Raw genomic sequence first — 18242 nt, 5'->3', positions numbered from 1 at the left:
GCTCAAACTTTTTTTTTTCTATCCAGCACCTGTTGAGCGGCCAGTCTCGCACACAAACCGAGAAAGCCCAGAAGGACCACTTTTACGGACTACAGCACAACTCCAACCCGAGTGGGAAATGACGCTTTTTTACGTGCAATTTTACGCAAGGTCACTTTAATCTCCGGATTGTTTTATTTTTTATTTTTTATTTTTATTTAAACCATTTGTACTCACTTTTCTAATCAATTCGCGCTCTTGGTTGATTTTTATAAATAATTTCTTTTCATTTACACATTTTTGGACAACTTTTTCACCTTCCTCCGGGTGGATTGATGGTGAAGATTATGTGGATTCTAGCGCGCGTCCGTGCGCCGAAGCAGCACCGGTGCCCCTGCTGATCTCCTAGCCCCCCCCACACCCCCCGGAACCCACTGCCGCACCACCACCTGTCAACTCATCCAAATGATCCCTCCATCATTCCTCATCCTTCTCGCGTCGCTTCTGCAACCAAGTGGCTCGGAGGCTCAGTCAAGTCATGTCAGCAAGTTTCACCCTCCAGGCGGCAAGGAGCAAAACGGTCAGTTTGCGTCCCTTTACTTCTTCTTCTTCCCTGCGCACACAAATGTTCATTCTTCCCGGGCTTATGGCCAGTTTTTTTTTTTTTTTTTCAAAAGCACATCTTTTTTGAGTTTGCCTGCAATGAATGGGTGCGTTTCATTCACTTCAAACAAGGCAGGATATGGAAATTACCTTTTAAAGTTTACCCCGAAAATTCCATGTTAACCCCCCCACACTCCCCTGGAAGCATACAATTACTAAACCAAGGCGTCTTGTACAACCTTTGATTAGGTAGTCTGGATCTTTTTGTCCATTGAGTGCCATGCACTTGAGCGTGTCATCCAAGTAGAACAATTGCGTTTCACAGATGTTTAAGGTAACCAAAATGACGTTTCTGAACAAATGGCACAGAGATGGCCAATTGAAAACTACAATGGAATGAAAGGCAGGGTTAAAATCCGCCATATTGAATTCCAAGATGACCGGTTGGTTGGTTGGTTGGTTGGAAGGTAAATTGTCAAGTTGCTTGTTTGTTGGTTGGCCGGCTGGCTCATTGGATGACTAGTTGGTTGCTTGGTTGTGACACGACGAGGAAAGGTAGGACTCAGACGCAGGATAAAGGTAGGCCACAAAGGTAACAGGTTTATTTCCGGCCAACAGCTGTCTCCTCTCAACCTGAGAGGAGAAAGGGGAATCAAAAAGTGGAGAACTAAAAACGCTCCACTGGGGAGGAAAAAACAGGCAAAAGGGACAGGGGACAACAAAAAGCGCTCCGCTAGGGAGGAAAAAAGGTTCAAGGCACAAGGGGTAACTAAGGGCGCTCCGCTGGGGAGGAAAAGGCACAAAAACAAGGCAAAACAACAAGGCAGCGGGAACGAGGACTCGAGGACTGTGGGACACTTCCATGCACTGAGATGTGTGACACTTCGGCACGGAGGGGAGAATGCAGATGGCTTTTATTGTGTGTCTTGATTGGTGGCAGGTGGTGGTAATCATGGGCGGGGATCGGTAATTAGGGAGCGGCAGGAAGGGCAAGTGACCTGGGGTGAGAGGAGAGTTAGGATTTCAAGGTAAGACAGGAAACATGGACACAAAAATAAAAGCATGGGCCGTCACGCCGGTGGCGGCGTGACAGGTTGGCTAGTTAGCTGACACATTAGCTGGCTGGTTTGTTAGTTGGTATGTTTGATAGGTTGGTTGGCTTATTTGCTGGCTGGCTGGTTGACTGGTTTCTTGGATTGGATGGATGGCTAGCTTGCTTGTTGCTATTAGGTAGGTAGGTTGGTTGGTTGGTTGGTTGGTTGGTTGGTTGGTTGGTTGGTCTCAGCTGGCTTTGGGCAGTAGGCGGGGTACACCCTGGACTGGTTGCCAGCCAATCGCAGGGCATGGTTGGTAGGTTTGATAAGTATTTTAGTTGGTTGGTCGTATACTGGTTTCCAGGTCATTTCTTGGTTGTTTGAATGCTTGGTTTGCTGGCTGGCTGGTTAATTTGAAGGCAAGCTTGTTTGGGTGATTGGTTGACGAGCTGGTAGGCTGGAAGTTTGGCAAGTTGCTAGGTTTAGTTGTTGGTTGGATGTTATGTTTGATATGTTGGCTGGCTAGGTGTTTGCTTTATTGTTTTGTTATTTGGCCAGTCATTTGGTTGGTTATTGACTGCTTAGTCGGTCCATTTGAGTGGTGGTAATTTGGTGGGCAGGCCATTTCAGTTGATTGAAGATTTTTGTACATAACCAATCTGATCACACTTTGTAGAAAATAAATCAAAAACTGGTCCATTTTCAGAACCTTTATGTGGAACTGCCACTTACAGGACCAGGATGGAAGGGCATCTGTCAGATTTGGTGTTTTTTAACAAGTTGAACTCGACTCACTCCAAATCTCGTTCACTGCCTTGTCCAAACATCTTGTTACTCACCAGAAGAAGAAATGGCTGCACTGTTATGTATAGCAAACGTTGAAGCAGCTACTTATAGGGCAGCACTCTGTTTTGAGGGATGCTGCTGCCGGCAGTCTTTTTTAAACTAAATAGAAAAGGGAAATTGTCCGCATGGCAGTGGTAGACTTTCTTGGTCTCAGTGGCTGATGATTATATTTCAATAACAAGCACTGCACATGGCGTGTTGGTCTGAGCGCGGCGCGGTTCAGCTATAATGTTTCACGCGTATTAAAGTGAGACGACTTGAAAGGACGTCTACAGCTGCGCTTAAAAACACACTCTGTTTGTGTTTGCCTCAAAAAACCAGAGCTAACAGCGAAAGGACGTCCTCCGGCCATAACCCGAACTGACCTCGTCTGTGGTCTGATTGCAGTCGAGTTGCCCTTCTGATGTAACAATTTTCCATTTTACTCGCCACACACAAAAAGAATCGCTTCCAACATCGTATTTTAATTTGATTTAAAGCTTGGCGATCCCAACAGCAGGCCAGCTGCCTGGCTCGATTTAATGATAGCCATGAGTTAAAAAAGATGGCTGGATTGTGATCTTTGAGATTGGACAGAGGCATCCCTGCATGGAAATGTAGACGTTAAAGGATAGCATATGTCTCGGGAGTATAGTTAGTGTTGAAATTTACGACACTGGAGGTTTTTGGCAACCACAATCATTAACTCTACCCCTAAAACCTTACCATGATTACCCTAACACCTAACTATAACTCAAGCCAAGCCAAACCTAATCCATTATTTTAACAAACATGATAACCTTAACCACCCTAACATTACCAGTTAACCGAACTCTAGATATTATTGCTTGTTGAATCAAAACATATTGAAGCAACCAAGGTTAATTTGTAATTTGTCTGCGTGGCATGGCTCAGGTGGTAGAGTGGACGTCTCCCAACCCAAAGGTTGTGGGTTCGATCTTCAGCCCTTGTGATCATGTCAAAGTGTCCTCAAGCAAGATACTGAACCCTCAGCCGCTCCTGATGTCAGCAAAGATGGAAGATCCAGGTCCAGGAAATAAAAACCCTACCACGGTTTGAGATTTAAAAGTATTTTTAACCACGCTTCTGTCATCACAAACGATAGACAAAGGTGAGAATTCCATCAGTCCGTGTCATTCGTCATTTGTCATCAGAATAGCTGTCCATCAGTGACGGACTGAGACGTCCGTCAGTACTTGACCCTGTTAGTAACGAAAACCCGCATCCGTCAGTTTTAGTCAGTCAGTTTATCATCATTTGTCATTTTTCAGAAAAACTTTCGTCAGTACTGATGGAATGCCCACCTCTGGTAGTTAGTATGTCAGTACTTCATGTTATTCAGTAGGTAATGTCGGCAAGCAGTCCTATAGATGTTTTATTAAATGGTCATTCATTTTGCCCTTAATCTCTTTCATTATTATTCTTTCATTTCTCCAATTTTAGAAATACTCTTCCACCGCATGGTATGTAAAAGTAAAACATCGGGCATTTCTCCTCAATACCCACCGAATACTTGCCCTATCTGTAGATTAATCTCAGATTTGTGAAGTCTTGAGATGGGAGTTAAGTGTTCCCGGTTAACGTTCCCGTACAAGGCCACGTTTCTCCATGCCCGAGCCCACCCGTACGCGCCATCCCCCTTGGCCCTGATCTTATTAGTAACAAACCCTCGTCGGAGATGCGGATTACCTCCATAAATACTCCCACGTACCCCCCCCCCCCTCCTTGAGCACCGCCGGAGGAAGGTATGCGTGCGCCGAACCCGACCCGCCAGTGATCATAGAGGCCGCTGTTCCGCTCCAGATTACCAGATTAAACTGGGAGAGTGACAGGCAGGGGGTGAGCGGGGTCACCCACAAGCCTTACGGCGGCGGGGTGGAGAAAAAAAAAAAACTCATATAGGAGGGTGGGGTTAAAGATAAAGAGGCATATTGTGCATTCATTAGATTACCATGGGGACAAATACGTTCTTATGTTAGAGTAGTCTAAAGAAAATGTGAAAAGTGGGTGGCTGTTTGGAATGAACATATAGTGACATTTTGAAAGTGGGGGTGCTGCGGGCACACATCATCAGGGTCCCGGGGTTTCCAGATGTAAATGTCGTGATTGGATGTTGGATCGCGTCCAAGTCTTGGGTGGCCGGGGAAAGTGGAATTGAGGCATCAGAGCCAAAGAGAACCTGTCTCTTAGGGAATGTCTGGTACTAGTTGAGTAAATGCAAGTCTCTAAATATACGTTCCAGGGCTCACGGTTTAGTCTCATAGGATAGACGGTAAGTGAGTGGAGGGGGAGTATAGGCATGGTACATTTGAGACATGGCAGGTAGGTTGATAGGTACATAAATCGGTAAACTGTGGATTATGTCGTAGTTGGGTAAATACTTTGTTCAGTAGGTAGGCACTTTGCGAATACTGTAGGCAGTTTGTTTGGTAGCTACGTGTAGGTAGATACTCTCTTCGTTAGGTTCGTACTCGAGACACTTTATTAGTAAGGTAGGTAGGCTTTACACAATTAGGATTTTTAGAGCCAATCACCAACCAACGAATTTAAAGGATTAAAAATAATAATAATAATAATAATAATAATAATAATAATAATAATAATAATAACGATGACCTATCACCATTCCGAAGAAGGATGAACATACTGTATCTGTTTAAATAACTTGTTTATTTAAAGTACTTTCGACCCTTGCTATTTGCCAGTCCTACAAATAGGGAAAAAAATGGGGAAAAAAAACAATTAAACGCTAAAAATTCTCCCAAAATGCTAATAAAAATTCAAGGGATGCAAAAAAACAAACAAAAAAAAAACACAATCACCCTCACTCCATATAAAACTCAAATTAAAAAAACATATTTTAAAAGAATTGGGGGAAAAAAAGCAACAGATTGTTAAATTGTTCGTGAAGTGAATGAGATTGTGTTGTTTTGTGGATCTAATCAATGACATCATTGATCAATGGGGAAATTATGAAATTACAGCCGATCGCCAATTTTACATAAAATGCAAAATATCTGTCGATCCAATCCGCCCAATCAGATCTGTGTAAAGTCTAGTAGGCACTTGTATTATTCGGTTGGTATTTTATTAAGTACCGGTATCTATGGATGAGTAGTTAGATATTTTAAAAGGTACGGTTGGTTGGTAGGTAGGTAGTACTAGGTATATATTATTATGTAGTTTAAATGTAATCAGTAGGTAAATAGATCTGTAGGTACTTTGGAATGTAGGTAGGTATCTTTTTCGGTCCTTACTTGCCTTATTTGGCGTTAATTATATCGATGCTGTAAAGATAATGTTAGCACATGAAAACGATGGGCTACTTCCATCAGGTTTCTCTTTGAAAGCCATCTGATCCTGCACAAACATCATCAAGAGAAATAATATCCTCCCATCTAAAGACGCAAAGGTATGGACACAGGTCCAAGTGTGTTCTGCGCCTGTCGTCTCCTGCCCGTAACGGCACAGGAGGGGCCGCGGGGTGTTTTATTTGGCCGGCGTTTGCCCAGGAAGGCCTGCTGCTTGTCATTTTGGCACCACGCTTTCCAAGTGCAATGGTTCTACTTTCAAAAGAAGTTTTGATTGCAAACAAAAAGGGTACCGCTAAGCCAGGACGTGCACTAATCAGAGGCTGAGCTACGCTGTGTTTGTTTACGGAGTAGATGTGCGACTAGAACACAAGGCCAGTTGTTGGTGTGTTTTTCTTTTTCTGCTGGTGCTTTTGAAGTCCTGCAGAGGTGTTCGGTTGTCATTGGGCCGCCGTTCATTCTGTCTGGATGTCACTGCTAACTTACTGGTGGAGGATCTGAGAATGTCGCCACCTACAGGTAGGTGCGCTTGAAACGTTTCTGTGAAACCTAACCCTGGCTTAAAACGCCCATTTGAAATTCTAACTTTTTGTTGGAAACCCAAACACAGGTTGAAAAATGATTAGATTTGAAAAGTGATACGGCAACTCCTGCAGGACAAACTTCCCAACTATCAGTCATAACGATCCTACCCTACCTTCTGCACTGAGCGTGCAGAATGCACTGACTCAGCACAGCATTTATATAAATAGCTCGCAGGCAGGGCGGCTGTCGGTGAGGAAAGCGGCACTCGGGCCAAAACAATAAGCGGGATAAATGATGTCATGAAATAATATGTGGCACTTTGTGGCCCGCCTCCTTTTTGGTGCCGGTTATCGCTTGAGCCCGGGCACGGATGTAGTTTGCCTCCTCATTTCCGCCACCCTTGACTGGGAACAATAACATCTTACGACTGATAAAGACACTTTGCTTGGCAAAGACATAGCGGCAATATCCCGCCCCCGGGAAATACTCAAGCTTCTGTTAGGATGATGATTGTCACAGATGCGTTCACTTGTTAGTTTTTGGGGGGTTACTACTTCCTGTAATCTTCTTAAAGGTAAAATGTATGCTATAAAGTTTAGGATATCTTTTATCCTCCCTGATCATCTTCTCGGTCATGATGGCAGTGAGATTTGGGTCATTATCTTGTTTGTATGCCCACCCATAGTTCTCTGTTTTTCATGTTGGTTACACATATCATCTGGTATTCATGTAGTTTTCACATACAGTTTACAAACAATAATTATTGTTTAAGAAACAATAATTAAAGGATTCATACAGTCATTATAGTGCTAATTATCCTTTAAATTTTGGGATATCTTTGAAACACAATTTTGTCATGTTGAATCAAAAATATATTTCTAAAATTAAAGATAAATTTATTTTACGAGCTGTTTAAACTAGTTGCAAAGAGAAACCATTTTGATATTTATATTTGACATTAATATTTTCACAGGACAATTTTGTGCTTTATTGTGTCTCTTTCTGGTATGTGACTTAGCCACCGGGGGGCACTATAAAGCTGTCATACAGAAACAAAGACAACTTTCACAACTACTGTAATTGACTTAATAGATGAAGTAATATCGGGCATTTTTCCGCAACGGATTAAGAATTTATGCTGGTGGGTGCTACGATATTGTTTACATGTATTGCTGACCGTTTGTTCCAACATCCGTATGCAAATGAGAAATGAGCTTTTCACTGGCAAAACCCAAATCAAAGACGGAGCATCGAAGCCTCCCTGCAGTCAGTCAGGCCTGCTTGTCAGAGCACATAGCTGTCAATCACCACGTGCTTGTGTGCTTCCTCCTTTCTCCGTCTTTGTGTTCGCTCGTCGTCCTGACCTGCTCCCGTGCTGTAATTTGATGCTTTTGTCCGCTAATTTCTCTCTAATGCTAGCCTGTTTGTACAACATCTTGCACAACGTATCGCCACTTACGTAAAACGCTTCCGGTGACCATTTTGACACACTTTTAAGAGCACGCTAGCGGGAAATGATGGTTGTTGGGGAAGAAAAAGTAGACAAGAACAAACTGGTTGAAACTCAAATGAGATTTTATGACTGATTAAATAAACACACCACAGAAATACTTATAAATCATGTTCATTATGATGTGCCAAATGTATGAAAGAGCTGCTTCTAGACTATTAACAGATTGCTTCTAGCCTGATACTTGCCTGGTTCTAACCTGGTTGTAGTCTAGTACTTGTTTGGTCCTAGAAAGGCTCTAGCATGGTAGTAGTCTGGCTCTAGCACGGTACTAGTTTGAATCTGGTCTTCTAGTCTCTGGTAGTAATCGGGTTATAGTCTTGTACTAGTTCCTAACTAATCTCGTTCAAACTGATAGTCGTCCGGTTCTAGGTTGGTAGTGGTCTGTTACTTGTCTCGTATAGATTCAAATTAATCTGGTCTAATTTGCTACTAGTCTGGTCTAAGTAGTGTGATTCTGGTCTGAAAATAGCCAGCCTGGTTGTGCTTTTGTAGTCTAATTAAAATATGGTACTTTGTTTTGAAATAGTCTCATACTTAACTAGTTCTGTCCTACTACTAACCTGGTAGTAGTCTAGTTTCAATATGGAACTAGGCTTGAGCTAGGCAGGGTCTAGTATGGTAGTACTCTGTGTCGAGTCTGGCTCATCTATTACTAGTCTGGTACTAGTTTTGAGCTAGCCTCCCTTCAGCAGTTGTAGGCTACTAGTCTGGGTCTGATCTGGTACTTGGTCGTCATCTAGTTCTAGTCAGGTACTAGTCTCATACGTGTCTGATAGTCGTCTGGTACTAGTCTGGCACCTGTCTTAAACTATACTGGTTGCCATCCATTACTAGTCTGGACCTTATTTGGTACTACTCTGTCTCTTGTATGGGTCTAAAGCTAGTGCAAATCTCGTATTAGCCTGGTTCTGACACTAGTCTGTTACTAACACAGTTGTATTATGGTACTGATCTGGTTCTTGACTGGTAGAAATCTGTCATCTGGTCCGAATCTGGTTTTATTCTGACTTTCATCTGGTGCTGGTCTGTTTCTAGTTTGGTACTCTGTGATTAACCTAATTGAATCTGATTTTAGCCTGGTTCTACTCTTGAACTAGTCTGGTATCCTGTTACTCGTCTGTTTTTTATTCCTGTACTAGCCCAGTAGTAATAAAAAGCTTTACTTTTATAGCACCTTTAAAAACAAGTGTTTACAAAGTGTTTTGACAACTACTATATAAATTCCAGAGTAGACCATAAGAGCAAACAACCAAAAAAACAAAACACGCAGTAGTCTGTTACTAGCTGGCACTTGCCTGGTACTAGCATCCTTGAATTCTGCTACTATTCTGGTCTTTAACCGGTGGTGTCTAGTCCAGTTCTACCCTAGTTGTAACCTGATTATTTAAGGTGCTTCACAGAAAAGTATTTTTTTTTTTTTTTTTTTTTTTTAAAGTGTGCATGTCAAGTCAAGTGTTGAGTTACAAAGCTTTCCTTGTTGCATCAAGCGGGTGGTTTTGATGGGTCGCCAGAGCACAACACTGCTTTCACCGTGACCGAGACCTCACTCCTCGGAATTCTGCCCCACACTTCCTCGTCCGGGAGTTGACCTTGGCCGGCGTCTCGGGAGGGCATCTCGTCACCTCGGTGGGAAGAATCCCACACTTGTGTCCTGTGTTGTCCCGAGGCGCAAACTAGACTAAACAGATCTCTGCAGTCCAGCTATTGAAATGCACCAATGCCAGAGGAACATCCTTGAATTCATGCAATTCCCATCGCAGACATTGTCAAGTGGCTCCATGAAAAAATGAAGTTGCAGTTGTAAAAACATTTAACTATGACAAAATCTCTGTTCCTTAATTTGAAAGATGGCCATCCAAAAATTTTATACAAACAAAAATATAATATAAATATTATTTTGAAACCTCTTATCCACAATTAATCACTATAAATCAATAATGACATGTCACATTATAACAATATATCTTGTATTTCCATGTGAAATTTGATTATTGTTGAGGAATATGTAAATGTTTCACTTATGAAATAGTAATTTATGTATTATTAAATTGTATGTTTTTCATTTTGAACTGTGTGTAGTTGCACTTTTATTTATACTTATTGATTTTCTTAGTTTTAATTTTAAACAAAATGACTTGAATTTCAATTGTATTTTATTTGGAGTAATGTGTTTTTAAATTTAGATTATTTTGATTTCCACATTGTTTTAATGTGTATTTTATTTGCATTAATAGATTGTTTAATTGATTTATTTTTAAAGTCCTTATATATTTTAATTAATGCATTACTTTATTTTTTTGTAATTGTTTTTCATTTTATTTGTAGTTGTTTATGATTTACATTTTGATATAATTTTTAATTATTTTTTATTTAGTCATTTTAATCATCATTTTGTATATTTAGTTCATATACTGTTTCTTTAGTTGTTAGTTTTATTTTATTTTTATTTTATTTTAATTATGTTTTTTATTTTTTTATTTTTTTTGTATTTTAAATACGTTTTTATTTTTATTGTATTTCATATAAGCTTTTTGATGTATCATATATTTGTTGACTTTATTTTAGCTTCAATTAGTTTTTTAAAAATGTTTTTTTTTTCCATGTTATATGTATGTTTATATCCATCCATCCATTTTCTTGACCGCTTATTCCTCACAAGGGTCGCAGGGGCTGCTGGCGCCTATCTCAGCTGGCTCTGGGCAGTAGGCGGGGGACACCCTGGACTGGTTGCCAACCAATCGCAGGGCACACAGAGACAAACAACCATCCACACTCACACGCACACCTAGGGACAATTCAGAGCGCCCAATTAACCTGCCATGCATGTCTTTGGAATGTGGGAGGAGACCGGAGTACCCGGAGAAGACCCACGCGGGCACGGGAAGAACATGCAAACTCCACCCAGGAAGGTCCGAGCCTGGACTCGAACCGGAGACCTCAGAACTGGGAAGCGGACGTGCTAACCACTCGACTACCGTGCCGCCCTGTATGTTTATATATATATTCTATAACATAATGTACTAATCCAGTAATCGTGCACATTCTAATGTTTTATTTAACCAAGAAAGAATTGGAACTACTTAAATTTCTGGATTTACACGTAGTGTTAGATTTTAGATTTCAACTTGTGAACCGACATTAAAACCAAAGAGCTGTCTCATGGGTGACAAACAAACAATTGTAAAGCTGACAGAAAATTCCTCGTCACTGTTGTGCCAAAGCTCCTGAATGTGTGCGACTACACTAAAGCATTGCGGCACATTTTACGCTTATGGGAGCGCTGCCGCTAATTTTAGCTTGCGCGGCCACGCATGAACAGCTGCATGCATTTGACACCTCGGGGCAGATGTGATAGGAATCTTCACATTTCAAGGGCAACACAACCAAGACGTGTTGGAGTAAAGACTCACTTTGAAGAATAATGAGTTACTAGGATAACGCTTGTCCATTCTATTTAAGCTTTGTTGTCAGAATCTGTTTTGAACTTGAAATATTGTCATATAAACACACCATAAATCATCAACAAGCCTCACTTGATAGATGACAAGAACGTAAGGCTTTGGGTGTTGGGGTGGGGGGAGCACGTCTGTCCTTCATCAGACCGCAAAAAAAAAAAAAAACGCTACGTAGTACTGCATTACCACAATCAAGACCAGAATGTACAAAGACCAGACTTAAAACAGACCCAACAAGGTTAGACCCCAACTATAACCAGGCTTGTATACCAACTGGTTTTAGACTTGTACCAGACTAAGACCAGGCTAGTAGTAGACTACAACGAGACTTATGCCACATTACTTACCAGGCATGAACAAGGCTAAATGTAGGCTAGGACTAGTCTAGTACCAGAATAAGACCAGGTTAGCTCCAAGTTATAACCAGACTAGACTCAGGCGAGTACCAGACTCAATGTAAGTTCAGATCATACTTGGTGCCACGCTTGACCCAGCCAAACACCAGCTAGACCCAGACTACTGTAGAAGCAGGCTAGACTCTAGTTTGAGACTTCAGACGCCAGACTCACACCGGACTTGTCTGAGCCTAGTGCCAGACTAGGGCTGGTTGAGAACCAGGCTAAGATCGTTCTAACTAGACTAGGAAGTACCAGCAGCTAAGTATGCCTAGCAACCGGTCCCTACGAGTTTGAGACTAAAAACAGAGTCGTAGTAGGCTGGACCAGACTAGATGAAGACCAGTACAAAGGAGAGCCGGGCTAGCAACAGACCTTTTTTTTTTTTTTTTTTTAAAGACTAGTCTTGGACTAGGACTAGATTAGACCAGGCTAGTGCAAGGTTGGGAACTGTCTAGACCAGACTGCCACAACCATAGACACCTTCGTTCTCCTCTGTTGTTGTTGTCTGTAAGTGTGTCTTGATCTACCGATGTTTGGACTCCACAGTCTCCACACCGCTGGGCAATTAGACTCGTTTAAAACATTTAAATGTGACCAGGAGCTTTTTAAATTAAACAATGCACCTGTCCCAGTAGTGGATGATGTCACCTGACACATGGTGAGTAGCGATACGCGCCGCCACGCCACGGGAACCCGATCGTACTCGCTATTTAAAGAATGTAAGGCTTTCCCAAAGTTGTTTTCACTGAGGGATGAATATGCTTCACGACTTGGGAACCCTCCAACCCCCACTAACTCTGTGGGTGGGGGTATCTATTACCACGACCCACATTAGCTGTTAGCCGCTGTGTGTGTGTAGTCTCATCCGGCTGTGCGGCAGCCTGTTTTTAATCAAATCGTACTTCAGTTTTGTATGAAAGTGAGACCCCTCGAATGTAGCAGATGGTTTTGCACTAAAGAGCTTGTTTGACAAATCCGTGTGGGGAAGAGGTCCTGGAAACTGTTTGAAAAAGGGCAGACGCTTGTGGGGAGGTGATTGGATGACGATTTAATGTCACCAAAAAAAAAAAAGTGCACTAATTTTGTTTGTTTGATCAGATAGTATGATAGTTAGCTTAGCAGGCAACTTCCTGGTTAGGTTTAGCCAGGCAGGACTCCACTTAAGTAAATAATCAGCAAGTATTGTCCCTTGCTAACATTAGCTTAGCCTGTTGCTGTGCCTTTAGACTCCACAATGTCCACTTTGCTGCAGCAGGCTGTTTTTCTCCCCGCACATAAAAATATTGTCTTACTGTGAAAAAGGAAATGCAGTAGACCATGGTTCTCCAGTGCTACTCCACAGTCTCCCAATTTTCCTGCAGCTTGCCCGCAGTCTGCTCTTTGATAAAAATGTTTGTCCTTACCGAGGACAAGTAAATACAGGAGATTCACATTTCCTTCCATTGTCGTTTGTTAGAACGTGTCATTCCTTACTAAGCTCAACTATCCACTCAGCTTTCCGTCACTGCAACCTGAGACTCCATAGTCTCCACTTTGCTGCAAATGGCTCGCAATCTCCTCTTGGATGAAAATGGGCATCCTCACCATGAAAAGTCAATACTAGAGAAAAGCTTTCTCCATTGTGTTTGCAACAGATGCACTGACTCTATGGTATCCTAATTTTGATGCAGCTGGCCCACAGTCTCTTCTTGGATAAAATTTGTTTCCTTGCTGTAGAGAAGGGAATAAACAAGACTCTCATTTCCCTCTATTGTTATTTGTTAGCACGTGTCACTTCTTGCTAACCCCATCCTGTCACTGTGACCTGAGACTCCATAGTCTCCACTTTGCTGCAGCAGGCCAGCAGTCTGCTTTTCGATGAAAATGGGTCTCCTCACCATGGGAGTTAATACAATAGACACTCATTCTCCACTGTGTTTGCGACGGTTCCATCGACTCCATGGTCTCACAATTTCTCTGCAGCTGCCCCCCAGTCTCTTCTTGGATAAAAATGTGTCTCCTTTTCATTGCTAAGTAAATACAGATGATTATTCACACACCACCCGACTGTGTTTCTCGACGACGCACAGGAAATGTGATCAAGGTGTGTCACATTCGAAGAAGTCAGTCATGCGTCACACATCCGAACAAGTTCAAAAGTGATTCGATGGTGCAAATATGTGATTGCAGGATATCAGACACGCTTTCGACTGGAAGTAATGGACCATCTGTGAAGTATAAATCAAGTGTGAACGAGGCAGTCAGGTTGACCAATTAATAGTGTCACCAGATTGATAATGCTACAATATATTGCTGATGAATATATAGGATTTATGAAGCGTAGCTCAATTAGCTTCAGGCTAACGTGGAGCGTCTTTGCCACGTCTCCACCAGGGCAGTGATTGATCACTACTAAACGCGTCACAAAACAAGCGTGCCTTCATATGTATGCTAATGAGCTCAGCTAGGGGCAAGTCGATTATGCATTTTTTTTTTTTTACTCTGTGAAATATGTAACCATGCTGCATGCTGACTCATGCTTTGCGAAGCAAGATAACATCTACGCAGTTGTATACAATAATTCTATGCTATTGTTTGCTCGTTAGCACTTTACATTCACAAAGGCCACTTGTATTTAAAAGCCTTGAACCTTTCAATGGCTCCTGCAGTAATCTTCCAAAGTACCTAAAGGCTCATAATAATAAGTGGGCTCATTATGATAACGGTCATGATGTCATCCACGTCAGACGCAAATGAACATCAGCAGTTAAGTACAAGAACATTTATGTTCGTTTATAAATAAATTTTCCAGATTCAAATCGATTTAAATCCCACAGAAGTCTTTAGTGCACAAGTGAGGTTAATCACACACTATTGCTTTGGGCCTCCTTTTAACCAGGGAGAACTCAGAACACTCGTGAAACACCGCAGGTTTGCCGAACTCGAAATGGTGTGCATTAAGCGCTTCATAATGCTGGAGGTCTCTTTAGGACAGGTGGTGTAATACGTTTGTTGAGCACTGTATATTCAGTATGACAGACTTAATCTGCTTAATTCTTATTCCACACATGCAGCATTATAACATTTTTTGCATTTAGTTCCCTTTTTAAAAAGTGCATTAGACTGCCACAACTCAATACAGTGAACATCAGCATCAAAATAAGCTGTAATGCGGTCAATTTCAGTGAACTTGGAATAAGAAGCACACCAATGGTTACCTTAATCCATCCATTTTCATCCATATTCAGGGGGCCGCCATTTTGGCAAATACCGTCGTCCTCTGCTGTTGACTGAAAATGATGTCACAAGTGCCCTCGGGCTCGCATTGCGAACGTCACGTGACCTAACCCAGAGAACAGGTGAGCCTTTTTTAAAAGTGCTTCATGATTCTGGATGCGCTATTGGTGGTGGTGGTCTAATGAACTTTCTGAGCACCGTACGTTCAGCCTGCGGGACCAAAATGTACCTTCATTGTGCTTCTTTTCCTGAGCTTACTTTCGATGAAACAGTTCGCATTAAAGCATTTTATGATGCTGATACTTTCTAAGTGGTGGTGGTTTAATGCACTTGTTGAGCACTACCCATTCAGCTTTCTGGCGTGAAAACCAGTCATCATAAAGTATTCTTTAATGAGGACTTTTCCAAGGTAACTGAAATTGAAATGGTCCACATTAAAACACTTGATGGTCCTGGATAGTTTAGTAATGACAAAAGGTGTAATGCATTTTTCAATCGAGCATTGCACATGAGTTTATCAGACTAGCATTTGGTATGCCTCTTTGGCAAAATTTGAAACGATTTCCATTAAAGCCCTTTATAATGCTGGATGCTTTTTTTTGGTGGTGGTGGTGGTTGTTATGACTAGGGTCATGCAAGGGTTGTGCTTATGCTGTCATGACTAGGGTCACGCAAGGGTTATGCTTACTGTGATGACTAGGGTCATGCAAGGGTAATGTTTAGTACTGTCATGACTAGGGTCATGCAAGTGTTATGTTTACTGTCATGACTAGGGTCATGCAAGGGTAATATTTAGTACTGTCATGACTAGGGTCATGCAAGGGTTATGCTTACTGTCATGACCGTGTTTTGCCTGTGTGTTATTTGGGGCCAGGGTTATGTTCGGGTCATGACCGTGAGGTCAAGTGTCTGTTTTGAACTGATGTAACCAGCATCTATTTTCAACTGGTAAGACACTAACTATGTGATGTCAGAAGCTATGTGATGTCAGGAATCTTTAATCTCTTTATCTAGTCAACAGCCAATCAGATTGATTCGCTGTCTATATAAGCCTGTCTGAGAAGTGTGTTTTGGTCAGATTATTACTTTTGTCTCTCTGTGCAACTCTCATTGTTTCTCGTCTAGTCAAGTTTGTTCCACGCTTCTCGATGTGAATAAATAGTTAAAATCTTATTTGTGTCTGCATTTTTTTGGGATCCAACCTCAGCACATAACAATGTTGATCAATAAAAACACCTATAAAACGCTGTAAAGGCAGTTTGCCATGCGCAAGGTGATCTTTAAAGTGCTACTTTTTACCAAGTTACGGATGTTGAAAGAGGATGCAATAAAGTGTTTCATCATTCACCTTTGACTGGTGGTCTATTGCATTTGCTAAGCACTATACTAACATGCCATAAATGTTGGCGGCAGCCACGGTGAGCGCGAGTGCGAACACGTCAAGCGTCCTCCTGACAAAATCCATCAGCAGCAGGACGCCTCCAACCATGTTGAAGAAAAAAAAAAAAAAAGAATTTGAATAGAAGCTGAAAAAAAAAAAAGTTGCTGTCAACAGGTGTGTGTTTTGGCTGAGTGAGGCACAAAGTGAAAGATGGACTTTAACAAACCTCGTCAACGCCGTCTCGTTAGCTGGCGCGGCTCCCGCCAAACGCCCTCATTAGAGGCAGCTGCAAGGAGAAAGTGGAGGAGGGAAGAAGCGTAGGATGATGATGAAGGTGACAAGTTTAACACCTTCTCCATGCTGGTTCGCTAGCCTGTTAGGCAGCACTTTTAACAGCACCTTTACACTGCAAAAGAATGGGAAATTTCATGTATTTGATGGACAATAGTATTGGGACGCTTGGGTGTTCCACATACAGGAAGTGAAGAAATTGCAGTTTCAAACTGCCTGTAAAAGTCGCTCACTCCTCCGGTCCTGCAATCATCCTCTCAGCAGTCCTAATGGCTGCCTCTGCTGTGGACGCTTCCAGTCCGGCCAAGCCACAATCCAATCCAACGGCTAAAAATTTCTCCTGTCGTGCGACCGCTTACAGATGCGACTTCAAAGTGGCCCATTTGGCAGCTGTGTCCAGCTAAGGGGACAATGTTGTCTCCATGGAGATGTTTCCAAGGCTTTATATTCACTTAGAAATGTCCTATTTGGATTACATAGCGGAATGAAAGACTGGACAGTATTTCCTTTTACTTTTTTTTTTTTTTATGACTTTTCAATATTGTGATGCCTTAACATTCTTTCACATGAGTCATGTTTTGCAATGTTGTCTAACACATTGAGAATCACACTCCACATCCAATCGTTTTTATTGTTGATTCTTTAATTGTTTTTACCATTTATTATGTATTTTATTTTTAGTATATCTAATTTATTTCTTTGCTGTATTTTGTTTGATTGTGCTGTAAATGTTTTTTTATTTTAACTTGTGTATATATATATATATATATATATATATATATATATATATATATATATATATATATATATATATATAGTCTCCGGTTCGAGTCCAGGCTCGGACCTTCCTGGGTGGAGTTTGCATGTTCTCCCCGTGCCCGCGTGGGTCTTCTCCGGGTACTCCGGTCTCCTCCCACATTCCAAAGACATGCATGGCAGGTTAATTGGGCGCTCCGAATTGTCCCTAGGTGTGCGTGTGAGTGTGGATGATTGTTTGTCTCTGTGTGCCCTGCGATTGGCTGGCAACCAGTCCAGGGTGTTCCCCGCCTACTGCCCAGAGCCAGCTGAGATAGGCGCCAGCAGCCCCCGCGACCCTTGTGAGGAATAAGCGGTCAAGAAAATGGATGGATGGATGGATGGATATATATATATATATATATATATATATATATATATATATATATATATATATATACATATACATATACATATAAATTAAATAAATAAAAAATAAGTTAAAATAAAAAAAACATTTACAGCACAATCAAACAAAATACAGCAAAGAAATAAATTAGACCGTATATATATATATATATATATATTTTTTATTTTATTTTTTTATTTTTTTAATCTTATTGCCAGTTTTAATTTTATAGTTTTTTTGTTCACTTTTATTTTAAAATGTGTCAAAATCAATTTTATTTTATTTATTTATTTTAAATTTGTGCTTTGTTTTTAATTACTTCATTTAATTTGAGTTGTTTTGATATTTTGTTTATTTATTTTTTGCTTTAAATTATTTTAGTATTATTAATTAATCTAAATTATTTTTAAATACTTTTTGTCTTGTTTTTAGGTTCATTTATCAGTTTCTCATTTATTGTTTTCTCTTTTTTACAATGCTTAAATTGGATTTCTTTTCTCTGTGGGACTTGAAAAAACCCCAAATCGCATCAAATAAATAAAAGAA

General features: G+C 41.1%; 1 protein-coding gene across 2 annotated transcripts in view; it reads left to right on the top strand.

Annotated features, from left to right (window-relative positions):
• The first annotated feature begins 40 nt into the window (after positions 1-40).
• The window catches only part of pdgfc (platelet derived growth factor c), a 46032-nt gene continuing 27830 nt past the window's right edge, over positions 41-18242 (top strand). The window contains exons 1-2 of one of the 2 annotated variants that reach the window (XM_077532301.1): positions 41-559; positions 14892-15002. In XM_077532301.1, coding sequence (XP_077388427.1) covers positions 445-559; positions 14892-15002 — 226 coding nt within the window. In that variant the 5' untranslated portion in view covers positions 41-444. The remainder of the gene's footprint in view (positions 560-14891; positions 15003-18242) is intronic. The other variant, XM_077532303.1, reaches the window with a different exon arrangement.

The sequence above is a fragment of the Festucalex cinctus genome, chromosome 9 (assembly GCF_051991245.1).
Source record: "Festucalex cinctus isolate MCC-2025b chromosome 9, RoL_Fcin_1.0, whole genome shotgun sequence".
Lineage (NCBI taxonomy): Eukaryota > Metazoa > Chordata > Actinopteri > Syngnathiformes > Syngnathidae > Festucalex > Festucalex cinctus.
The sequence above is the reverse complement of the archived record's forward strand: the minus strand, read 5'-3'. Positions and strand labels throughout refer to the sequence as shown.